Consider the following 22,120-nt stretch of genomic DNA (forward strand, 5'->3'; position numbering starts at 1 on the left):
GGTCGGTCATATACCGGTTTTACCTTTTTACACGTTACTCTCTACTATCACCATACTGTTATCGTTCAATCAAAAAAGTGTTACCGGTGATGAACCTAAGCAAGCCTACCTACCAATGGCCTCCACCCTCTAGATCCAAATATTTATCGTATTTTTAAGAAATAAAAATTTATAAATATCAACGTGATCAAGAATCTTCTATAGTCCGCCCTTATATCAAATTTTCCTGGGTCGACCATGGAATGTTAACCAAGAGAGATGGAAACTCAACCGAAAGACTGAACATGTACTTCCACCAGCGCCCGCCGGGATGATGAAAGAGTTCAACCAGTTGGAAGTGGAAACCCTTCATGACCCAAAAAAAAAAAGAAAGTGGAAACCCTAGGATGACCAGAAACAGCCTGAGTTCCCCTGTCCCTTTCTCGACACAAAAGAGATAAATACGAAGACACGCCATTGTCGCAGGGACAGCGAAACAGAGAGCTTTCTTGAGTGTTTAGAATAAAGAAGGAGAAGGCCATGAAAACAACAGCAAACAATAAGATATAGCGAAGACTTCAACGAAGTCGTCTTCCTCCATCAACCCCAATTGTGATCTCCAAGTTCTTGATCAGTAAATATCAGGCACAGAGAGAGAGAGAGAGAGAGAGAGAGAGAGAGAGAGCATGGAGCCATTGACGACCTCTCAAGCTCAAGCGATACCACCAGAAGCTTCCAAGACGCTGCGCCACTTCTTGCATCCCCATCACCCTCTCCATGAGGTCTACCTCGCCAAGGAGTTCGAGTGCGACGGCTGCAATGCCCTCGGCCACGGAAAGCGTTACCGTTGCTCCACCTGCACCTTCGACCTCCACGAACGCTGCGCCACCTGCCCCCAGGCGCTCCCCTCCCACCTCCACCCGGCCCACCCGCTCACCCTCGTCAACCAGTCCCTCGGCATGGTCTGCGATCTCTGCGGCGAGGACGTTAGCGGCCTGTACTACACGTGCGGGGTGTGCAGGTTCGACGTGCACCCGCTGTGCACGGAGCTGCCGGCGTCAGTGGAGCACGCCGTGCACCCCCACCACCTCCTCACGCTCAGTCCTGCGGAGCCGCGGAGTTGTGCGGTCTGTCGGCACGTGTGCAATTCCTGGCGGTACACCTGCGAGCCGTGCCAGGTCGACCTCCATCTGGAGTGCGCGTTCCAAGAGCCAGTGGCAGTTGGCCAGATCGCGACTGCTCCAGTGTCTACGTATGATCAAAGGCAGTATGGTCACGTCGCGGGAGTTCCTTCTGCTGCTTCTCCTTCTTCCTTCTATCCATATCAACCCGTTGTCGTCTATCAACCTATCTATAGCGCCATGCCAATCGACGGCGGAGCGTCGAAGTCCACGAGCGGAAGCGACAAGCGGAAGAAAATTTACTCGATCGTGGCCAAAGTCGCGGTGAAGGCTGTTACGAAGGTTGTTATCGGCTCCATTACTGGGGATTTCTCCAGCTAAAAGTTGGCTTTGATCGTATGTATTGCTGTCTTGGAATGCATCTGATTGTGCTTGTTGCTTGTTTGGCATTCCACTGTTTTTCATGACCTTAATACGAAAGTCTTGATGAATCTTGTCATATGTATTCCTCGTTTGAGAGAAAAAATTTCCTTTACATGAGAAATATATGACTTGTCAAGATCGTCCATGCGCGATAAATATTGTGATTTATCTTATTACCGTGGGGTGGATTCGATCCAACCAAAGAACTCATATTTGTTTGCGCTCATTAGTATATACTCAATAAATCATCTTTAGATCTATGTGTATTTACTCAATAAATCATCTTTAGATTTTTAAGTCACATCTTGTTCATTATGATCTTAATAAGTTAGCTTCAAGTTCAAGAAAGATGGTCGTAATTTAGTTTCTAAATTATGAACGATGACCATCTACGATGGCGACGACACTATAAACCAACCAGGTTGCTAACTCGACACGGTCGTTTTGGAACTTCATTGGCTTGACTTGAACCTGAAATGAATGTTGAGTCCTTCAACCAAAGTACCACGAATCTGATTCTATTTTGTCAAATGATACTCATACCACCTGCGCCCTTTATTTATTTATTTATTCTTCCTTAATTTCATCTTTAATTAATCATTCCGATTAATTTAAGGAGTTTCAACTTGCCTTAAGAAATGATGATGCCGACTAGACGGACTTTTTTTAACATTTCAATATGGTCCACTGCGGTTAGAGGTGACTGGACTAGTGCGGGAAGAGGGGGACGAGTCAACGGTCTGGACCGGTTTAACCTGTTCGATCGGATCGAGAGTCGAGACTACCTAAATCCAATCCGGAGATGGAAGTTTTAATCGAACCGTGGGCCATTGGGCTTAAGAAAGGATCTGTGTTGTGTAGGCCTAATGCTAATGTCGCAAGTCAGTATGAGGATCCACGAAGTCGATTTACAGGGTAAAACAGAAAAATTTTCAAATTAATTATTTGAGGAATCAAAATTAATTTAAAAAAAATTAAATAAAGAATGAAGATTCCGCGGGAGATTGCGCTGAGAAAGTGGGATTTTCAAAAACTTTCAATCCTATATTAAGTTGCATCAAACATATGATGAATTTTCTACAATCGAGAGGATACTCCGAGGATTTTTTTTTTTTGGATTAATATCACGAAAAATCCTAAATCGGTATAACTGTGACAAGTTTACCATAAACTAATATTCGGGTCCCCAAAAACTCACTGGTATATTTGTGACAAATTTATCTCAAACTAATTTTTAGGTTACAAAAAATCCTAAATTGGTATACTCATAATATATTTACCCTCTATTAGTTTCTGTCAAATTTACTAGGCCTAATTCAAAAAAAAAAAAGCACCAACTTTAGGTCGAGAGACAATTCTGTCCTGAACTTTTTTTGTTCCATAAAAAAGCACCAACTTTAGGTCGATGGACAATTCTTGCCTGAACTTTTTTTTGTCCCGTAAAAAAGCACCAACTTTAGATCTAGTGACAATTCTGCCCTTAATTTTTTTTTGTCTCATAAAAAATCACCAACTTTCATCATAATCCCAAATCTGGCCCCCTGTTGACTTTCACCATTGTTTGAGAAAGAAGGTTATGGTGGTGAGCTTGGCGAATCTCGTCTATGGCGTCTGTCGACAGGCGATGGTCAGTTTCAGATTACGTTTGGCCAGAGAGATTCAATCTAGAGATATGTTTTACTTGTCGATGAAGTAAAGGAAACGAACAGTTTCACCGTTATTCTTCAAATTGTGACTTAGAGAATAAGATAATGAATATTGCTTTAAATCCAGTCAGCAAGCCACGTGGATTATTGCTAAGGTAGAATAGTCAAGTTAAATAATCAATGATTCTAAGTTAATGAGAGCTAGATTTGGGATTTAAGTGAAAGTTGGTGCTTTTTTACGAGACAAAAAAAAGTTCAGGCCAAAATTGTCCCTTGACCTAAAGTTGATGCTTTTTTAAGGGACAAAAAAAAGTTCGAGCCAGAATTGTCTCTCGACCTAAAGTTGGTGCTTTTTTTTTTAATTAACCCAATTTACTGTAAAATTACTGAGCTGGATGATACATGACAATAACTCAATCAACATGGCAAGTTTCACGTGAAAATCCATATCGATTTTGGGTAAATTTATCACATATATACTATTTTAGGATTTTTCGTGATATCAACCCATTTTTTTAACTTATTCTATTTTATGCCAATCCGAATTTGTACAACAAAACATAGTACACAGGAGACTAGAATAGAAGACATCAGATCTTCGTTCCTTAATAAGAGGCAACCTACCGGTGGCCTCCGCCCTCTAGATCCAAAAATTTATCGTATTTTGTAAAAAAAGAAAGATTTGCAAAAGAAAAAATTATAAATATCAACATGATTAAGAGTCTTCTATAGTCACCTCTTATATCAATTTTTTTTCCATCCACCATGGGTTGTTAACCCAAGAGAGCTGGAAACTCAACCGAAGCTGAAAGTATATACAAATGAAAGACTGAACATGTACTTCCACCATTGTCCTCCAAGAGTTCAAGAACCAACCAACTGGAAGTGGAAACCCTAGAATGACAATAAGATGGAGCGAAGACTTCATCAAAGTCTTCTTCATCAAAGTCTTCATCCTCCGTCAATCCCATTATTGTGATCTCCAAGTTCTTGACAAGTATATCAGAGAGAGAGAGAGAGAGAGAGAGAGAGAGCGAGCATGGCACCATTGACGACCTCTCGAGCACAAGCGATACCACCACAGGCTTCCAAGACGTTGCGCCACTTCTTGCATCCCCATCACCCTCTCCATGAGGTCTACGTCGCCAAGGAGTTCGAGTGCGATGGCTGCAACGCCCTCGGCCATGGAAAGCGATACCGTTGCTCCGCCTGCACCTTCGACCTCCACGAACGCTGTGCCACGTGCCCCCAGATGCTCTCCTCCCACCTCCACCCGGCCCACCCGCTCGCCCTCGTCAACCAGTCCCTCGGCATGGTCTGCGACCTCTGTGGCGATACCGTTAATGGCCTGTACTGCACGTGCAGGGCGTGCAGGTTCGACGTCCACCCGCTACGCACGGAGCTGCCAGCGTCGGTGGCGCACGCCGCGCACCCCCACCACCTCCTCACACTCAGGCCTGCGGAGCCACGGAATTGCGCGGTCTGTCGGCACGTGTGCGGTTCCTGGCGGTACACCTGCGAGCCGTGCCACGTCGACCTCCATCTGGAGTGCGCGTTCCAAGAGCCAGTGGCAGGTCGCCAGTTCGTAACTGCTCCAGTGTCTACGTATCATCACAAGCAGCATGGTTACGTCGTGGGAGTTCCTTCTGCTTCTCCTTCTTACTGTTACCAATATCAACCGGTCATCTATCAAACCATCTATAATGCCATGCCAATCAACGGCGGAGCGTCAATGTCCACGAGCGGAAGCGACAACCGGAAGAGGATTTACTCGATCCTGGCCACAATCGCAGCGAAGGTTGTTATTGGCTCCATTACTGGGGGTTTCTCCTGCTAAAAGTTGGCTTTGACCGTATGTATTGCTGTCTTGGAATGCATCTGATTGTGCTTGTTGCTTGTTTGGCATTCCACTGTTTTTCATGACCTTAATAAGAAAGTCTTGATGAATCTTGTCGTATGTTTTCCTCGTTTGAGATATGAAATTTCCTTTACATGATAAATATAGGACTTGTCAAAATCATCCGTGTGCAATAAATTTTGTGATTTATCTAATTACCGTCGTGTGGATTCGATCCAACCAAAATAATTGTAGTCATTTACACTCATTAGTATGTACTTGATAGATCTTTAAGTCACATATTGTTCTTTACAATTACAATAAGTTAGCTTTGAGTTTAAGAAAGACGGCCGTAATTTAGTTTAAAAATTAAGAACGATGACGATGACACTATAAATCAACTAATTTGCTATCTCAACACCGTCGTTTTAGAACTTCATTGACTTGACCCTAAAATGAATGTTGAATCCTTCAGCAAAGTACCATGAGTCTGTGTCAATATTGTCGAATGATACTCATACCACGTTGCACCCTTTATATGGGAAAAGTACCAAAAAAGTTCTAAACATATTATATTGGTATCAATTCAGTTCTAAACTTTTTAATTTGACTAATTTAGTTCCTAACATTTTCACATTTAAACCAATTAAGTTCATTCTGCCAATTTAGGCCAGAAATCGGTGACGTGGATGCCAGCCGTCCTACATGGCACGGCTGGCGCTAATCTAGACATTTTTAAAAAATATTTTAATAATTTTTTGAATTTTTTTTTTGTTTTATTTTTTATTTCTTTTATTTCTTCATTTTGGCTGGCTAGGGTCACCGGCCACTGGAGAGGGTACTCACCCAAAGCGGTCGAGCTACGAGGGCCACCTCACCCGTGGCCGGCGAGGGGTTGCTGGCCCACAAGCCCTCGCCGACCCTCACTAGCCAAAATAAAGGAAAAAAAAAGAAAATAAAAAAATAAAGAAAGGTACAATAAAAAAAATTCAAACAATTATTAAAATATTATTAACCACGTCAACGTTGGCCGGGCCATGTGAGACGACCGGCATCCACATCAGCAATTTCCGGTATAAATTGGCCGAATGGAATGAATTGGTACCAATGTGAAAAAGTTTAAGACTAAATTGGTTCAACTAAAATGTTTAGGACTGAATTGGTACCACTGAAATAGGTTTAGTACTTTTTAGGTAGTTTTCCCCCTTTATATTTATTTTTCCTTAATTTCATCTTTAATTAATCATCCCGATTTTAATTGAGGAGTTTCACCTTGCCTTTCGAAACGACAATGCCGACTAGACGGCCTTTTTAACATATCAATATGCTCCACTGCCGTCGGAGGTTCCTCACCAAAGACACATTGAACAATTTGATAGCTCAGTTTGAAATATTCAAGAATATCCTTATCTCTTCTCAATAATATGAGAAGTTCGAATCTAGTCTTGTAGAGATCAATTGCATTGCTTCATCCTCAAGCTCTCTGTTCAGCAAGCTACAAGCCAACTCTAATTAGAAAGAAAAGGAAGATTTCGCCTTATCGGAATCTCGGTGCGCTAGATGATGACCGGAACCAGCCGGATCCCTTAATATTTCCATAGCAACCCCGTGTATTTACAGATTCAATTCCTTCTTCCAGACCAACACTTTTAAACCCAAAAGACGACATCGACTTTGCACTTGATGTAAGAAAACTGAACTTGGACTTTACGTCTATGCGCACCTTCGAGACTCGAAACCGATGCAAAAACACGATCTACCACCATCTAGATTGAACTTACGCAGCGGGAGGCTGGAGGACATAGTCTTGAAATATATCTAGCGGAAAAGGCTGCATTACTGGCACATTGGCATTGGATGATTTAAAGGGTATAGCCTGGTTTTGGTGCTTGCCAAGTAAAGAGGAGGATGCGCTGCAACATAGGGTTGGAAACTCATCCCATGCAATGCTCGATCTTGTCTCTCCTTCTCCACTTTAACCTTTAGCTTCTCTTCCATGAGTTTTATCTTTTCAGTGTGTTTCATTATAAACTTCGCCGTTTAACAAAAGGAGCGCATCTTGAAGCCTTCACACATCGCAGAAAGTGAAGCATCATTCCGTCACTTGCTCTTAGTCGTATCTAACCAAAAGGGAATTTAAAAGGACATTTGAAGAAGCTATACACAGACATGAAAAGTAGGGTAAATATGTACCTATAACCTTCAGATGGAACTGTAGTTAACGATTCATTCTTTTTCTCGAGCTTCTCTGCTTCTGTGCGCGGCACCGACGATGATAGTTCACCGAGGATGATAGCTCTACTACTATTTGCAAGTCCTCCGGAGTTATTAACTGAACATAAATTCTGAAAACCTGAATAGGGAAGAGGACAATATCAATGTTTCTTTCCATCCAGAACAGAATATGGGATCATGCCTTTCATTGAGCCTCTCTCTTCTGATATTTTCTTGGCAGGCTTTTCTGTTTTGTTCAAAAGCATATTTTGTCGGGGATCTGTCAAACAAATTAGTTGAAAGAACGGAAAGGGAGTTTCAAGAATTTATGACTCACAAAATACCGTTACTCCTCACAGTGGCCCAAAAATTGTTATGCTAACATAGCTATTTTTAACTAAAAAGAAAAGGTGGATCTGGTACTGGGACTGCTCCATGAATCAACTGCCCTTGCGATTTCATGTGCTTATCGCAGAATTAGGCCAGCTATGAACATCACCTTATGTCGGCCCCAACCCCCTCACAAGACATTGTCACACCGCCACAAAAATTACATTCCTAACGTGCATTTGCAAAAGAAAAAAGAATGTCCCGTAAAAGGAAACTGTCCGAATTAGGCTTGAGCTCGACTGGAGAAGAAAACTCAAATACTCAAGCTCACTTCGATTGTAATAGAGTTATATGTGAACTTGTCCTCGAATTTAATAAGTTTGAACATTTTCCTACATATATGTTTATGAAGGTCAAATATGTGATTTTAAGGTTTTCTTTGTCTATTCTGCAAAATATTCTTCACCTAGAAAAATAGAAGCTCGATTAGGCTCGCAACTATATTGAGCAAATTATTAGTAAGTTTGAACTTGACTCGACAAGAAGATGCTCAAGTGCTTCAAGCTCGAGCTCGATTCAAAAAAGTCGAGTCGACCTCAAATAATCATTGAGTCGAGCCCGAATTACTCTTTAATAGCTTGGCTCCATTTCACCCCTAAATCTATCTTTCCCGTACTCTATTCCCACGAAAAAACCTAAACCCATACACTTATAACAAATTTACCCTAAACTAATATTTGAGTCACTAAAAACCCAATGTACATCTATGACAATCTACCCCAAACTAGTTTTTGGGTTACCAAAAACCCCAAACTGGTACACTTATAACATATTTACCCTCTGTTAGTTTCCACTGAATTTACATTAAAATTGCTCAGCTGGATGACACATAATAATAACTCAATTGACATAACAAGTTCACGTGGAAATCCATATCAGTTTGGGGTAAAAGTTATCATAGGTGTATTAGCTTGGGGTTTTTTATGACCCAAAAATGAGTTTGCGATAAATTTGTTACAAATGTACCAGTTTGAAATTTTTTGTGACCCAAAAATCATTTTGGGTAAAAAAATGTTACCGGTGACGAACCTAAGCGGGGTTACCTACCGGTGGCCTCTGCCCTCTAAATCCAAAGACTCCTCATATTTTTAGAAAATGAAAATTTGCAAAAGAAAAAGTTATAAATATCAACATGATTAAGAATCTTCTATAATCTCCCTTTATCTCAATTTTTTCGCTCCACCATTGAATGTTAACTAAGAGAGATGGAAACTCAACCGACGAGTATACATATATGTGAAAGACTGAATATGTACTTCCACCATTGTCCTTGTGATAATAAAAGAGCTCAAAAGCCAACCAACTGGAAGTGGAAACCCTAAACCACTCGAGGTTGGCCCAGTATAGAAATAGAATAGAACCAGAAAAAAAAAAGGTGGAAACCCTAGGATGACTAGAAGCAGTTTGAGTTCCCCTGTCCCTTTCTCGACACAAAAAATATAATACGAAGATCGCCACTCTCGCAAGGACAGACAAATGGAGAGCTTTCTTGAGCGTTTAAAATAAAAAGAAGGCCCATTAGAACAACAACAAACAAACAAAAAGATAGAGAGAAGACTTCACCGAAGTCTTCTTCCTCCGTCAATCCCAATGTTGTGATCTCAAGTTCTTGATAAGTGTATCAGAGAGAGAGACAGAGAGCATGGCACCATTGACGACCTCTCAAGCTCAAGCGATACCACCACAAGCTTCCAAGACGTTGCGCCACTTCTTGCATCCCCATTACCCTCTCCATGAGGTCTACATCGCCAAGGAGTTCGTGTGCGATGGCTGCAACGCCCTCGGCCAGGGAAAGCGTTACCGTTGCTCCGCCTGCACCTTTGACCTCCACGAACGCTGCGCCACGTGCCACCAGACACTCTCCTCCCACCTCCACCCGGCCCACCCGCTCGCCCTCGTCAACCAGTCCCTCGGCATGGTCTGCGACCTCTGTGGCGATATCGTTAATGGCCTGTACTACACGTGCAGGGCGTGCAGGTTCGACGTCCACCCGCTATGCACGGAGCTGCCAGCGTCGGTGGCGCACGCCGCGCACCCCCACCACCTCCTCACACTCAGGCCTGCGGAGCCACGGAATTGCGCGGTCTGTCGGCACGTGTGCGGTTCCTGGCGGTACACCTGCTAGCCGTGCCACGTCGACCTCCATCTGGAGTGCGCGTTCCAAGAGCCAGTGGCAGGTCGCCAGATCGTAACTGCTCCAGCGTCTACGTATCATCACAGGCAGTATGGTTACGTCGTGGGAGTTCCTACTGCTTCTCCTTCTTACTGTTATCAATATCAACCGGTCATCTATCAAACTATCTATAACGCCATGCCAATCAACGGCGGAGCGTCGATGTCCACGAGCGGAAGCGACAACCGGAAGAGGATTTACTCGATCCTGGCCACGATCGCTGCGAAGGTTGTTATCGGCTCCATTACTGGGAGTTTCTCCTACTAAAAGTTGGCTTTGATATTATGTATTGCTGTCTTGGAATGCATCCGATTGTGCTTGTTGCTTGTTTGGTATTCCTACGTTTTTTATGACCTTAATATGAAAGTCTTGATGAATCTTGTCGTATGTATTCCTCGTTTAAGAGATGAAATTTCCTTTACATGAGAAATATAGGACTTGTAATTATACCGTAATGTGGATTCGATCCAACCAAAAAAATTGTAATTGTTTGCGCTCATTAGTATGTACTTAATAGATCTTTAAGTCTTCTAGCAAAAAAAAAAAGATCTTTAAGTCACATCTTGTTCTTTACAATTATACTAAGTTAGCTTTGAGTTTAAGAAAAGCCGTCGTAATTTAGTTTCAAGATTAAGAACGACGATGACACTATAAACCAACTAGTTTGCTAACTCAACACAGTCGTTTTAGAACTTCATTGACTTGACCCTAAAATATATGTTGAATCCTTCAGCCAAGTACTATGAGTCTATGTCAATATTGTCCAATGATACTCAAACCACGTTGCACCCTTTATATGGGAAAAGTATTGAAAAAGTTCTAAACCTATTGTATTAGTACCAATTCAGTTTTAAACATTTCAATTAAACCGATTTAGTTCTACACATTTTCACATTTGAACCAATTAAGTTTATCCGGTCAATTTGAGTCGAAAATCGCTGACATGGATGCCGGCCGTCCTACAAGGCATGACTAGCGCTAACCTTGACATTTTTAAATAATATTTTGAAATTTTTTACTTTTTTTTCTTTCTTTTTTTTCTTCATTTTGGCCGGCGGCACTCACCCAAAGCCAGCAGGGCTGCGAGGGCTACCTCGCCCAGGGGGGGTGAGCGCTTTTTGGCTCGCAAGCCCTCGTTGACCCTCACTGGCCAAAATGAAGGAAAAAAAAATAAAACAAAAGAAAAGAACAGTAAAAAAATTTCAAAAAATTATTAAAATATTATTAACCATGTCAACGCTGGCCGGGCCATGTAGGACGGCCGGAATCCATGTCAGCGATTTCCGGCCTAAATTGGCCGGATGAACTAAATTGGTACCAATGTAAAAAGGTTTAGGACTGAATTGGTCCAATTGAAATGTTTAGGACTGAATCTGTACTAATGCAATAGGTTTAACAATATTTCGGTACTAACCCCCTAATATTTATTCTTCCTTAATTTCATCTCTAATTAATCATTCCAATGTAATTCGAGGAGTTTCAACTTGCCTTTCGAAACGACAATGCCGACTAGACGGCCTTCCTAACATTTCAATATGCTCCACAGCAGTTGGAGGTTCCTCATCAAAGACACAGTGAACAATTTGATAGCTCAGTTTGAAATATTCAAGAATATCCTTATCTCTTCTCATTAATATGAAAAGGTCGAAACCAGTCCTGTAGAGATCAATTGCATAGCCCTCGTCCTCAAGCTCTCTGTTCAGCAAGCCTGTGTATTTACAGATTCGATTCCTTCTTCCAGACAAACAATTTTAACGCCATAGGATGACATCGACTTTGCACTCGATGTAAGAAAACCGAACTTGTAAGTCTATGCACGCACCTTCAAGATTCGATACCGAGGCAAAAACACGATCTACCACCGTCTAGATTGAACTTACGCAGCGGGAGGCGGGAGGACATGACCTTGAAATATATCCAGCGGAAATGGCTGCATTTTTGGTACATTGGCATCGGGTGATTTAAAGGGTACAGCCTGGTTTTGGTGCTTGCCAAGTAAAGAGGAGGATGCGCTGCAACATATTGTTGGAAACTCATGCCATGCAATGCTCGATCTTTTCTTTGAGCCTTTCATTGAGCCTCTCTCTTAAGATCTTTTCTTGGCAGGCTTTTCTCTTTTGTTCAGAAGCATATTTCATCGTGGATCTGTCAAAAAAATTAGTTGAAAGAACCGAAAGGGAGCTTCATTTCAAGATTGAATGTTATTGAAGTCGTAAGCTAAAAAGGGAAGATGGATCTGGTGCTGAAACTGCTCCATGAGTTCACTCCCCTTGCTATCTTTAAGTGCTTATCGCAGAATTAGACATACTCATGCCGCAACAAAAATTACATTCTTAACGTGCATTTGCAAAAGAAAAAAGAATGTCACGTAAAAGGAAACTGTCCGAATTAGGCTCGAGCTCGACTCCAGGAAAAAATTCAAATACTCAAATTCAATTCGATTGTAATATGAGTTATATGTGAACACGACCTCGAATTTTATAAGTTCGAACATTTTCCCTACATATATGTTTATGAGGGTTAAATATGTGATTTTAGCGCCTTCTTTGTCTCTTCTGCAATTCACATAGAAGCCCGTTTAGGCTCGCAAGTGTATCGAGCATAGTATTGGTGAGTTAGAAATCGATTTTCAAGAAGATAATTAAGTGCTTCAAACTCGAGCTCGATTCAAAATAGGGCGAGTCAATCTCAAATAATCATTGAGTTGAGCCCGAATTACTCCCTAATAGCTTGGCTCCATTTAACCACTAAATTTATCTTTCCCGCACTCTATTCAGACGGTTTTCAGAATGGTTTTTTTTCGTTTTTTTTTTTTACTTGTCAAACCCGGTTCGAATCTGACCCCTAAAAAAAAAAAAAAAAACCGGTTTGAGACTCGAGCCTACTAAATCTTAGGCTTGCGCTTTCTTCATGCCAAGCTTGGGCAACACTATTGCAACGGGCATAATAATTTTTGTATCCATAGACTGTAAGTTGGGCCTAACCCGGCCCAGCCCGACCAACGAATTCTGGCTTCTATGACCTTTGGTCCTTAAATGTTCTCGCTCTTATCGATCCCGAGGTGCTGGCTTTGAATTTTTGTAATTGGAATCGATTGCCAAAGAAATATTCAGTTCAAGAACGACCCGTCATAAATTGACATGCAACATAAGGACACATGAAGATCGACGGCACGATTATTTTTTTATTTGTTTAAGCGGTCCGGTAGTGCTCGGACCAGTTTTTAGACACCTTGATCGGTTCATCTCCTCAGGCGATCTTAAGGGCGTGCTATCTCCAACATCGACACAATGATTTTACGACTTTGAAACTAAAACGATAAGAAGATGAGCAAGCTCTTTTACCAAATAATCCAACATATTGGTGGTGAGGACATGCTCTGCGTTTCGAGAGCACATTCAAGTTCATCAGGCAAAAAAAAAAATGAAGAAAAAAAGTGTAAACCTCTTAAGGTTAGCGCAGTTGATTGGGATGTTAGAACTCAGGAATTAGGAGTGATCGGTTCCCGATTCCCAAAATGAGGAACCGTGGACCATACCGGTTGGTCCTATGATCGAGAATCGGTCCGGTCCAACGGAATCGGTCACTTAGGGGTTTAGTTAACGGTTTAGTAAACGGTTTACTAATTTTTGTTGATGAATTCATATCGATGAAGTTCAATTAAAATTGAGTTCACATTTTACTAATTTTTGTCAATGAATTTATTTCAATGAAGTTCTCTTATAGTTTAATTCAAATTTTACTTATTTTTTGAAGAAATTAAAAAAAAAAGTATATGTAGTCAATCCCATTCCTCCTTGGAATCGGGAACCAAACCGCCTAGACACAAATTCCACTTTTGGCAATCAGGAATCAGACTGACACTCCCAGGAACCAGACCAAAACTGGTCAGTTCGGTCCGATCTAGGCGATTCTCGATTTGAACGGTCCGTTTTGCGCACCCCTAGTACAAATCTCTCCAACTGGGTGCAAATTGCCATGCCTCAAATTAGTTGGATCTCCGTGCTCGTGCTTCTCGATTGTATTGAAAAAGAAAAGAAAGAAAGTGCAATAAAAAAAAAAAAGGAGAGAAAAATGATCTTCTTTTGCCCCTTCCACATGGTAGAGAGGCAAAAATCAAGTGCGTTGGCCAGCTTTGCGATGCTCTTGGTCGACGAGAGTGAGTTGTAACATGGAATAAATCTCTCTTTACCCTTTACACAGATCAGCCAATGCGATCGCTTTTCATTTTTGCTACAACCTGGATTTCGCCTTTTTAGGTTTCTTGAGATCTGTCTCCCCAACAAGAAAGTCTCTTATTGTGTTTCCTACATGCTCGTCCTATAAATTATTTGACAAGCATAGGATAATCGTACTGCATAAGTATAAAAAAAACATGTTATATTTGCGGTGGGATACGAAGAACATTGCGAGTTTGATGACCCATCGCCAAAATTTGTTTGTGCGCGCGCTCACACAAACATATATATGGATATTGAAAATCTTAAAACTTGTCACAAAAGTAAATGCAATTGAGTCCTAAAACTTGCAAAAATTACAATGAAGTCTTAAAACTTGTCAAGTTAGTTTAATCGAGTTCTAATGTTTAACACTATCTGGCTTGCTAACGAAAAACGCTGATGTGGCGCTGACGCGACTTGTTTTAATATTTCTCTTTCCTACGTGGCGATGACGTGACTAAATTATAAAACACAAAATAAAAACGACGTTGTTTTGGTCCAAATTCAATTTTTAAAACTTAAATTTAAAAATAAACTAAATAATTTTAAAAAAACCCCCACAACACACACCTAACGGCTTAGGCCAAGCTCTCGCCGATGCCCTTTGGTATAGCCGCCGAGAAGGGCCGGCAGAGGTTGTTTGGGCCTTCCCGAAGCCCGGCGACCCTCGCCAGCCCCGGGTGAGGCCCCGCCGGTCCCCGGCAAGGGTCCACAGGCCCCAATCTGGAGGTAGGGCGCGACCCTCGCTCATTAGTACATACTATAGTATATATGTGTGAGCGAGTTATATTTTTGGATGTCCCTATAATACATAACAGGCGCTTTTTGAATCTGACTATAGTGACAATAACAGCGTTGCTTGGACGCCAAAAATAGATAAATGAACGAATGGATGAATGAATAAATAAAAGGGGCTAAAAACGGAAATGTCGAAAGAAAATTTGTCATTTTCAGAAGAAATTCGGCGACCTGCGTGATGACGTCTGAAAGTGGGAGCAGCTAATTCGGTGAATAATTTTAAGTAACGCGAGCAAGTGGGAACATATCTTGATTCTCAATTGACATTTGAGGAAGCATGATTCTTTTTTTATTTTTATTTTTAATGTCAAAGCTAGAAACTATAAGGCTTTCTGAAGAAAAAAATCACATATTTATTCCCTCGTTCGGTTCCCTCAAAAGAAATTCCAGCTAGACATCATTTTCATTGACTATTCATGATCAAAAAGCTTTCTCCGTTGTCCCGTGGATGTCAACTCTGGAGTTTTGATACCCATCGTTGGTGGAGTGATAAAGTGAATTTACATCTAAATCTGCCAAAATAGATTATAAACTCATTTATTAATCCATGTATTAATAAATAAATTATAAATATGTTAATTATATTTAATAAATGGATCATAAATAGGTATAGGTATAATATGAATGTTAAATGGGTCATAAATAGATCGTAAATGGGTTTACAACTTATTTAAACTAAAATCATCTCTCTCGCCCTCGTTCAATCTCACACTCGCTTACTCCGCACTCTCATATCAGTTTAGGTATGAGTTTTTCTAGATTTAAAAAAATATGGAAGTGTTTTAACAATACAGGTCGAGTCGGGTATGGATCGATTGCAGTACGCATAAATGGATTATAAACGGATTAATGGGTCAATTTGGATCGGACCATTTGTGACCCGACCACTCATTTGACAGGTCTATTTACAGCTCTTGTTTGGCCGTTCGACCGAGAAAGCTGGTTTATTCCGTTGCGTGAAAATTAACTCGGGGTGGCACCAGACCAGATCAGTATCAAAAGAGTCATCAATCCTAATTAAGCAACTTCAATCACTTTCAAAGGAGGAAACTTGCTAGACGTGCTCTGAAGTAATACAAAAATTACTTATCCTTTCTAATAACGAATTTTCGTCTAAAACTTAAGTAAAAAAACTGTTTTCAAGAATAAAAAAATAAGAAAATGTCATGTGCGATATTTCGTATTAAGATTTAGGGTTAATATTACGAAAAACCCCAAATTGATACTCCGGTGAAAATTTTACGAAAAGTAAAAGCGATAAGTAGAGTAAGTCCACTCAAAGAAGGTTTTGATGCTCGTAAAAAATGATACCGATCTTCTTGACTTCGAAAGGAAAAGTAAAAGGGACTCTCGACAATTGTAATTTGTGCAATGTGATTTAAAAACATCTGGCAATGAAAAAACTCTAATACTGGGATTTTGCAAACGCTCAAGGTTTTTGTCTAAATTGAAAAGACCCCGTTTGCCTAATTTAACTCTTGCAAGCCGCATATTTCGATTTTTTTTAAACCCGAAACTCTCGAAACTTTTAGAAAGCTCAAATGCTGACACGTGGACTCACATGCACCCTTTTCACAGATTTTTGAAATTCAAACAATATCTTGAATTTGAGCGTAAAAACCAAAGGATAAATATCGTATCGTTCTTTGCCACGTTGATTGAACAATCACTTTCGAAATAAAATAAATCTCCATTGCTCTTGACCTAAAGGGGCGACGTGTTTAAAATATCCTTCCCAACTAGATTTGACCCGGTGAGCGACAAGCTCCTGCCGTGCCTCTATCATACACAACATTAGCGTTCGAATTACGAAAACGTCTACATAGTAACAATCGAAGAATGCGAACGAGCATCTAAATATGTCGGGCCATGAGCAAAACGTCCTTGGAGAATCTATCACAAGCTGAAAAAAATGAAATCAAGATCAATTGAAATGCCATCCATGTGCCATTATTCTTCCTGCTAAGAGAATAAAAAGAGGACTCGGCCAAACCTCAAAAGCTCCTCGGATTACGCGGCAAAAACCTTCCCCCATTCTTCAAAATTTTTCATGAACCCTCTCCTCCTGGAAAGAAGAAGAAAAGCAGAGGACGAACCCCAACCCCTCTCCTCCCCTGCCGCAAGAAAAAGCAGAGCCAAAGCCGTAGCCAAAGCCAAAGAGATTCTTCTCCACCTCCATTCCACGCATTTCCACATCATTCATTCCCTCTCTGTCTCTCTGTCCCTGCGGCGATCGGACAATTCTCTTCCGATTCTCTGTCGTCCACCGTTGCTTTCCCCGCCCCTGCCTCCCTCCCTCGAAGATTCTTGTCCGGCCGACATCTTTCTGCTACTTTCTTGATCGCTTTCTTCAAGCCAAGAATCTCCCATCACCACCCAACCACCCCCAACGCTCCTCCTCAAGAAAGGAAAGGGAAAAGATCACACAGAAGGAGAAGTTCGCCAACCCATCTCATCCGTCTCCGCTTGCTTACAATTCGTTCTCGCTTGTCTGCCCCCGGAAAAAAAAAAAGAAGGGAGGAAGAGATGCTTTCCTCTTTTCCTTTTTCGTCGACGCCCCACCCCACCCCCCATATCATCTTTTCTTTAACGATGCTCCACCCCCATTCTCCCTTTCCCTCCCCTTCTTTTGTGCCCTCCCCCCCCCGCCCGCCCTGTTCCCTTTTCCCCCCTCCCCCCCTTTTCGCTCCTGCTCTGTTCGTATTCCGGCGACTTTCTGTACATATTTCGCGGTTCCCAACATGGCTCCTCCTTCTTCCAGCGTCAACCATCTTTCCCAGCCTTGTATTTACGGTACGCAGCATGGCCCTGTTTTCGGTACTTCTTGGTCGAATGGTTTGTCGCCGCTCACTTGTTCTATGAAATGTTTATATTGATCCATCAGCTCCATGTGGGTTCTTGCTTTTTTCGTCCCTTACATGGGACTTTGGCGTTTGGACTCCGTTTCTTTTTTCCTCCCATCTCTTGTATGGGTTCTCTGTAGCTACTTGCTAGATAGATGACATGAGTTACACTATTCTTTTTTACAATGGTGTATCGCAATATTTTTTATTCATAGATGGGGGTTTATTGGACGGGTTTTTATGTTAAGCAGGGGACTTTGTGTCTTCGTACGCAGAGAGAAAATCACGTTTTATGAGATGGCTGGGGAAACTCTTTAAGAGTGGATCTGGGCGAGGAGGGTCTAGTCGTTGTCCACAGTATCTAGGCGACGAAAACATGGTCTGGCGCGCACCTGCTAGATCAGTGGTAAACTCCCTGTTATTCTTATCATCATTGCCCCTGTCTGTTGGGAAAATATTCATCTGTACATTACTCACCATTTACCACCGACTGGCTTTCTCGAATGCTGTGATGTTTATCGCATTTTGCTTTTGAATTCAGTAACCCCTTTCTTATTGTTAATGACATCATCAGGATGATCACTCTAGAGGTGACAAGGAAAAAGAGGACCTTGACAGAGCAGTTGCACTCTCTTTGGCCGAAGATCTGAGGCGGCAAAATGGTAGGTTTGACTTTCATATTTTGGTCCGAGGCTAATAAATAATTCTCTCTCTCTCCCCCTCCAAAAAGTAATGTCTAACCATGTCGCGGATTTGCCAGGGTGTAGACGGCGGACAGACAGCGATGAAAACATTGCTAGGGAGCTTCATGATAGTATAAATGGACCTTCATACCCTCCTCCCCCATGTACGCAAAATTATCCAAGAGGAAGATTTAGGTAATTTGCAGTCAAAAGTGTGTCTTTGATAGACTAAGGTCACTAAACATTCCAAGGTTGCTGTCTAAAGTATTGAAAGGTTTTTTCTCGCCCTCATAACCGGGTTGGCAAATTTTTGCAAAATTGACTGAAGTGCTGACCAAGTCAGATCTTACTCTGCATATCTGTTATCATGAACTAGAAGAAAATTTTCAGCGTATTTGGTGTCCAGAGGGTTTAACTTCATTGGTTGTGATTGAAAACAAATGTTGGATTTGCCAAAATAGCACGCGAAAGTTGATTTTGGTAAACCGGAACATTATGTCATTAACCAAGTTGTCATTATAGACAGAGAGCCTCAAGTTTGTTCTGTTGCGAAGAGTTAAAAGTAATTTCCACAGATGTTGTGCACTATTGTTCTATGGACTTGAAATGTCATTGGACCAATTCATGAATTGACTTTGTTCTACCGGTACAGAGTATGTAGTGGCTGCAACCGTGAAATAGGCTATGGCAACTATTTGGGTTGTATGGGAACTTTCTTCCATCCAGAATGCTTTTGCTGTCGTGCTTGCGGGTACCCCATTACAGAATATGACGTAAGTAGTTCCTCTTGAAATATCTTTCGTTTCCTCTTTTTGTTTAAGATTTTACCTTCAAGTTATTTACAGTCTACAATACATGTGAATATTCAGTATTTCTTTTATCACTCTGGCACTGTCAACTTTGACATGAATATGTCTCATTCTGGAACTTTTATCTGGTAGCCCTTACTAGTCCTTTTTTCTGTTGATTGAAGTTTTCATTGTCAGGAAGCGATCCTTATCACCAGTCTTGCTTCAAGGAGTTGACACATCCAAAATGTGAAGTCTGCCATCAATTTGTAAGAACAATCTACCACATCTTACCTGACAAATATTTTTTGCAGTTTTTACATTTCGTAGAGACGATGTTACTAAGCTTATGACATTTATTGCTTCTCAAGTAGTACATCACTGCAATAGCTGTCCTTTTACACACAATGCTGACTTCCCGTGTGTGGTCATGCTGGTAGCTAAAAAAAGTCTTACTCATCACTGGAGTAGCTCAAGTCGAATTGCTCTACGATAACAAGAGATTGCTTCTAATTTTTGAAAAGTACATAGTGAAAACATAATGAGTGATTTCATTAAAAAATATATTGCTCATTGAGCCTTTTGTATGCAGACCTGGGATTTGTTAAAAACGCATACTATCGAAGTGAGAGAAGCTGAGTCCAAGTTGTTCTTGTTAATTATGTTTATGCAATTTTAAGAGAGTATAGCATTAAGGTAATTTAAGTCTTTTGCATTTTGATTTTATAGTAAGCTTCTATTTCAATTCACAGATCCCAACAAATGGAGCGGGTTTGATTGAGTATAGATGCCATCCTTTCTGGTCCCAGAAGTACTGTCCATCGCACGAGCATGACAACACAGCCCGATGTTGTAGTTGCGAGCGTTTGGAGGTACTGGTCTAGGGTAGCACAAGTAAAAGCAATGTCATGCTTTGTTCCCACAATCTCAGGGATTGTAAATTTTAAACGTGTCGAAGCAACTGTACTCATTTTTCTGTTATTCTTTTATTTCTTTTACCTACTGACAGTCATGGAACCCAACATACATATCTTTGGGAGATGGACGGAGTTTATGCCTAGAGTGCATGGAATCTGCTATCATGGATACTGGTGACTGTCAATCACTTTATCATGCGATCAGAGACTACTATGAAGGAATGAACATGAAATTGGATCAGCAAATTCCAATGCTTCTGGTTGAAAGACAAGCACTTAATGAGGCTATTGTTGGAGAAAAAAATGTAAGACATGTTACGAGATTTGGGTTTTCTTTCAAAGTTGGTGCACCATTCCTGATGCTAGTTTTTATGCAGGGCCACCATCACATGCCTGAGACGAGAGGTTTATGTCTTTCTGAGGAGCAAACCGTGTCCAGTGTATGATATTGGACATTTACTGATTTTGCTTTCACGAAATCCAGAGTAAATTCTTGAGCAAGATTTACTTGTCCGATTTTACACTCATTTCAGTGCTCGTGTTCAGGTTCACAGAAGGCCCAGAGTTGGAGGCCACAGGCTTGTTGGAATGAGAACTCAACCCCAGAAGTTGACAAGGAAATGCGAAGTTACGGCCATTCTTGTTCTTTATGGTCTACCAAGGTAAGTGCGACTGAAAAGCTTTTGTTTCGCAAAGTAGTGATTATATTTATTAAGTACACAATAGCTCTTCATATTCAAGTTTTAAAAATTAGAAGGTTAGAAAGACTTTTTAAGGATGAGTTGACAAACAACCACGTATCTGGCGAGTCTTCCTAAGCAGTCGTTGAGAACTTTTCCAATGCATAGTCGTTAGGAAGTCCCATTGAGCCGTGACAGAGGGTCTCTCCCGGTATAGTGCTTTCGGAAAAATGGTCTTATGCTAATGAAACTTCTTGTATAGATCAAAGGATGCATTTTTCTCAAGGAAAGGAATTTTTTGTTGGAGACATAACAGGCTTCTGTAGGCTTTCCTTGTTGTACTAAAAGCCACCTCGCATTTAGCTAGAATATAAGAAAATTTGACATGTATCTGGAAACGTATTTATCTTAGGCTTTACTAGCTGAGATCTCACTATAAATTTAGGATGCAGAAAGGAAACCTCTTACTTATAAAATAAAAGAAAGTTAAGGATGCTAAAGATGCGAAACTTAATGCAAGTATTCATCACCTTGATTTTGTCTTATGTTTTAGAAATCTAACTTTTCGTTGCTGATTATAGGTTGCTAACCGGTGCTATTCTTGCTCATGAGTTAATGCACGGATGGTTACGCCTTAAAGGTGAACACTTTCTACCCTGCAGCATCATCTTCCGTTGGTTGCAGTTCCAAATGGGGCTTCTCTTGAACTTTTGAACTTATATTCGTAGGTTACCGTAATCTTAATCCTGAGGTAGAAGAAGGCATATGTCAAGTTTTATCGTACATGTGGCTCGAATCAGAAGTCGTGCCTGAATACAGAAGTGCGCCATCTACATCAGCAGCTTCCTCGTCTTCTACATCTTCCAAGAAAGGTGGGAAGTCTGAGGTTGAGAAGAAACTCGGCAAGTTTTTCATGCATCAAATTGCCAACGACACCTCCCTGGCATATGGAGGAGGTTTCAGGGCTGCCAATGCAGCAGTCAACAAGTACGGTCTGCGACGTACGCTGGACCACATTAAATTGACCGGTCTTTTCCCTTAGTGAAAGCATTCATCGCCCACATTGCGACCTCTCCAATTGCTTATGTGAATTGGAAATGCTTTCGGCTTCTGAGATTTGAGTGGACCATGGCAAATTGTAAACGGCCCCCATGAATTTTTTAGGGGTTCTCAAAGATGCATGTTTACAATGCCTAATAATATGCATTATGTGGTTTCATATTCAGTTTTGGCTTTTTTGACTTAAAAGAAAGGGTAACGGAAGATGAACGGCTCTTTCGGGCGTAAATCTCAAACGAGCAGCACATTTCATTGGTTTTTCTTCAACTTGTCAGTGAATGTTTTGTCATGCATCGTATTGGTCTAAACCGAAATTTAAGCCGAAAATGATGTCATGTGTAAACCAAAA

At 41.1% G+C, this 22,120-nt stretch overlaps 4 protein-coding genes across 8 annotated transcripts; all 4 read left to right on the forward strand.

The window, feature by feature from the left end:
* Positions 1-528: 528 nt before the first annotated feature.
* On the forward strand, positions 529-1,662 carry LOC115673262 (protein VACUOLELESS GAMETOPHYTES-like). The gene has a single exon (XM_030595374.2). The coding sequence runs from the start codon at positions 666-668 to the stop codon at positions 1,479-1,481; it is 816 nt and encodes a 271-aa protein (XP_030451234.1). The 5' UTR covers positions 529-665; the 3' UTR covers positions 1,482-1,662.
* Positions 1,663-4,208: 2,546 nt separating this feature from the next.
* Positions 4,209-5,006, forward strand: LOC115673164 (protein VACUOLELESS GAMETOPHYTES-like). Its single transcript, XM_030595246.1, has one exon. It carries the CDS (start codon positions 4,209-4,211, stop codon positions 5,004-5,006), a length of 798 nt encoding a protein of 265 aa, XP_030451106.1.
* Positions 5,007-9,252: 4,246 nt separating this feature from the next.
* LOC115673263 (protein VACUOLELESS GAMETOPHYTES-like) lies at positions 9,253-10,050 on the forward strand. Its single transcript, XM_056308129.1, has 2 exons — positions 9,253-9,722; positions 9,831-10,050. Exons 1-2 carry the CDS (start codon positions 9,253-9,255, stop codon positions 10,048-10,050), a joined length of 690 nt encoding a protein of 229 aa, XP_056164104.1.
* A 6,810-nt stretch (positions 10,051-16,860) lies between these two features.
* On the forward strand, positions 16,861-21,937 carry LOC115673208 (protein DA1-related 2). 5 transcript variants are annotated; one of them, XM_030595295.2, is made up of 12 exons: positions 16,862-17,594; positions 17,893-18,050; positions 18,219-18,306; positions 18,405-18,522; positions 18,980-19,100; positions 19,301-19,384; positions 19,868-19,987; positions 20,125-20,337; positions 20,410-20,472; positions 20,579-20,694; positions 21,294-21,352; positions 21,441-21,937. In XM_030595295.2, exons 1-12 carry the CDS (start codon positions 17,543-17,545, stop codon positions 21,752-21,754), a joined length of 1,506 nt encoding a protein of 501 aa, XP_030451155.1. In that variant the 5' UTR covers positions 16,862-17,542; the 3' UTR covers positions 21,755-21,937. The 5 variants fall into 5 exon arrangements, with proteins under 5 accessions (XP_056164360.1, XP_030451155.1, XP_030451157.1 ...); XM_030595297.2 differs by having other exon boundaries at positions 17,920-18,050; XM_030595296.2 differs by having other exon boundaries at positions 16,863-17,594; positions 17,896-18,050.
* Positions 21,938-22,120: the final 183 nt, after the last annotated feature.

This window comes from Syzygium oleosum, unplaced genomic scaffold (genome assembly GCF_021117445.2).
Source record: "Syzygium oleosum isolate NSW1041296 unplaced genomic scaffold, Sole_v2.1 Sole_v2.02, whole genome shotgun sequence".
Taxonomy (NCBI): Eukaryota; Viridiplantae; Streptophyta; class Magnoliopsida; order Myrtales; family Myrtaceae; genus Syzygium; species Syzygium oleosum.

Coding starts and splice junctions, on each gene's coding strand:
- LOC115673262 (XM_030595374.2), top strand. CDS start 666: ATGGAGCCATTGACGACCTCTCAAGCTCAAGCGATACCACCAGAAGCT.
- LOC115673164 (XM_030595246.1), top strand. CDS start 4,209: ATGGCACCATTGACGACCTCTCGAGCACAAGCGATACCACCACAGGCT.
- LOC115673263 (XM_056308129.1), top strand. CDS start 9,253: ATGGCACCATTGACGACCTCTCAAGCTCAAGCGATACCACCACAAGCT. Junction 9,723..9,830: donor CACGTGTGCGGTTCCTGGCG/GTACACCTGCTA, acceptor GTATCATCACAG/GCAGTATGGTTACGTCGTGG.
- LOC115673208 (XM_030595295.2), top strand. CDS start 17,543: ATGGCTCCTCCTTCTTCCAGCGTCAACCATCTTTCCCAGCCTTGTATT. Junction 19,101..19,300: donor ACCCCATTACAGAATATGAC/GTAAGTAGTTCC, acceptor TGTTGATTGAAG/TTTTCATTGTCAGGAAGCGA. Junction 19,385..19,867: donor GTGAAGTCTGCCATCAATTT/GTAAGAACAATC, acceptor TTCAATTCACAG/ATCCCAACAAATGGAGCGGG.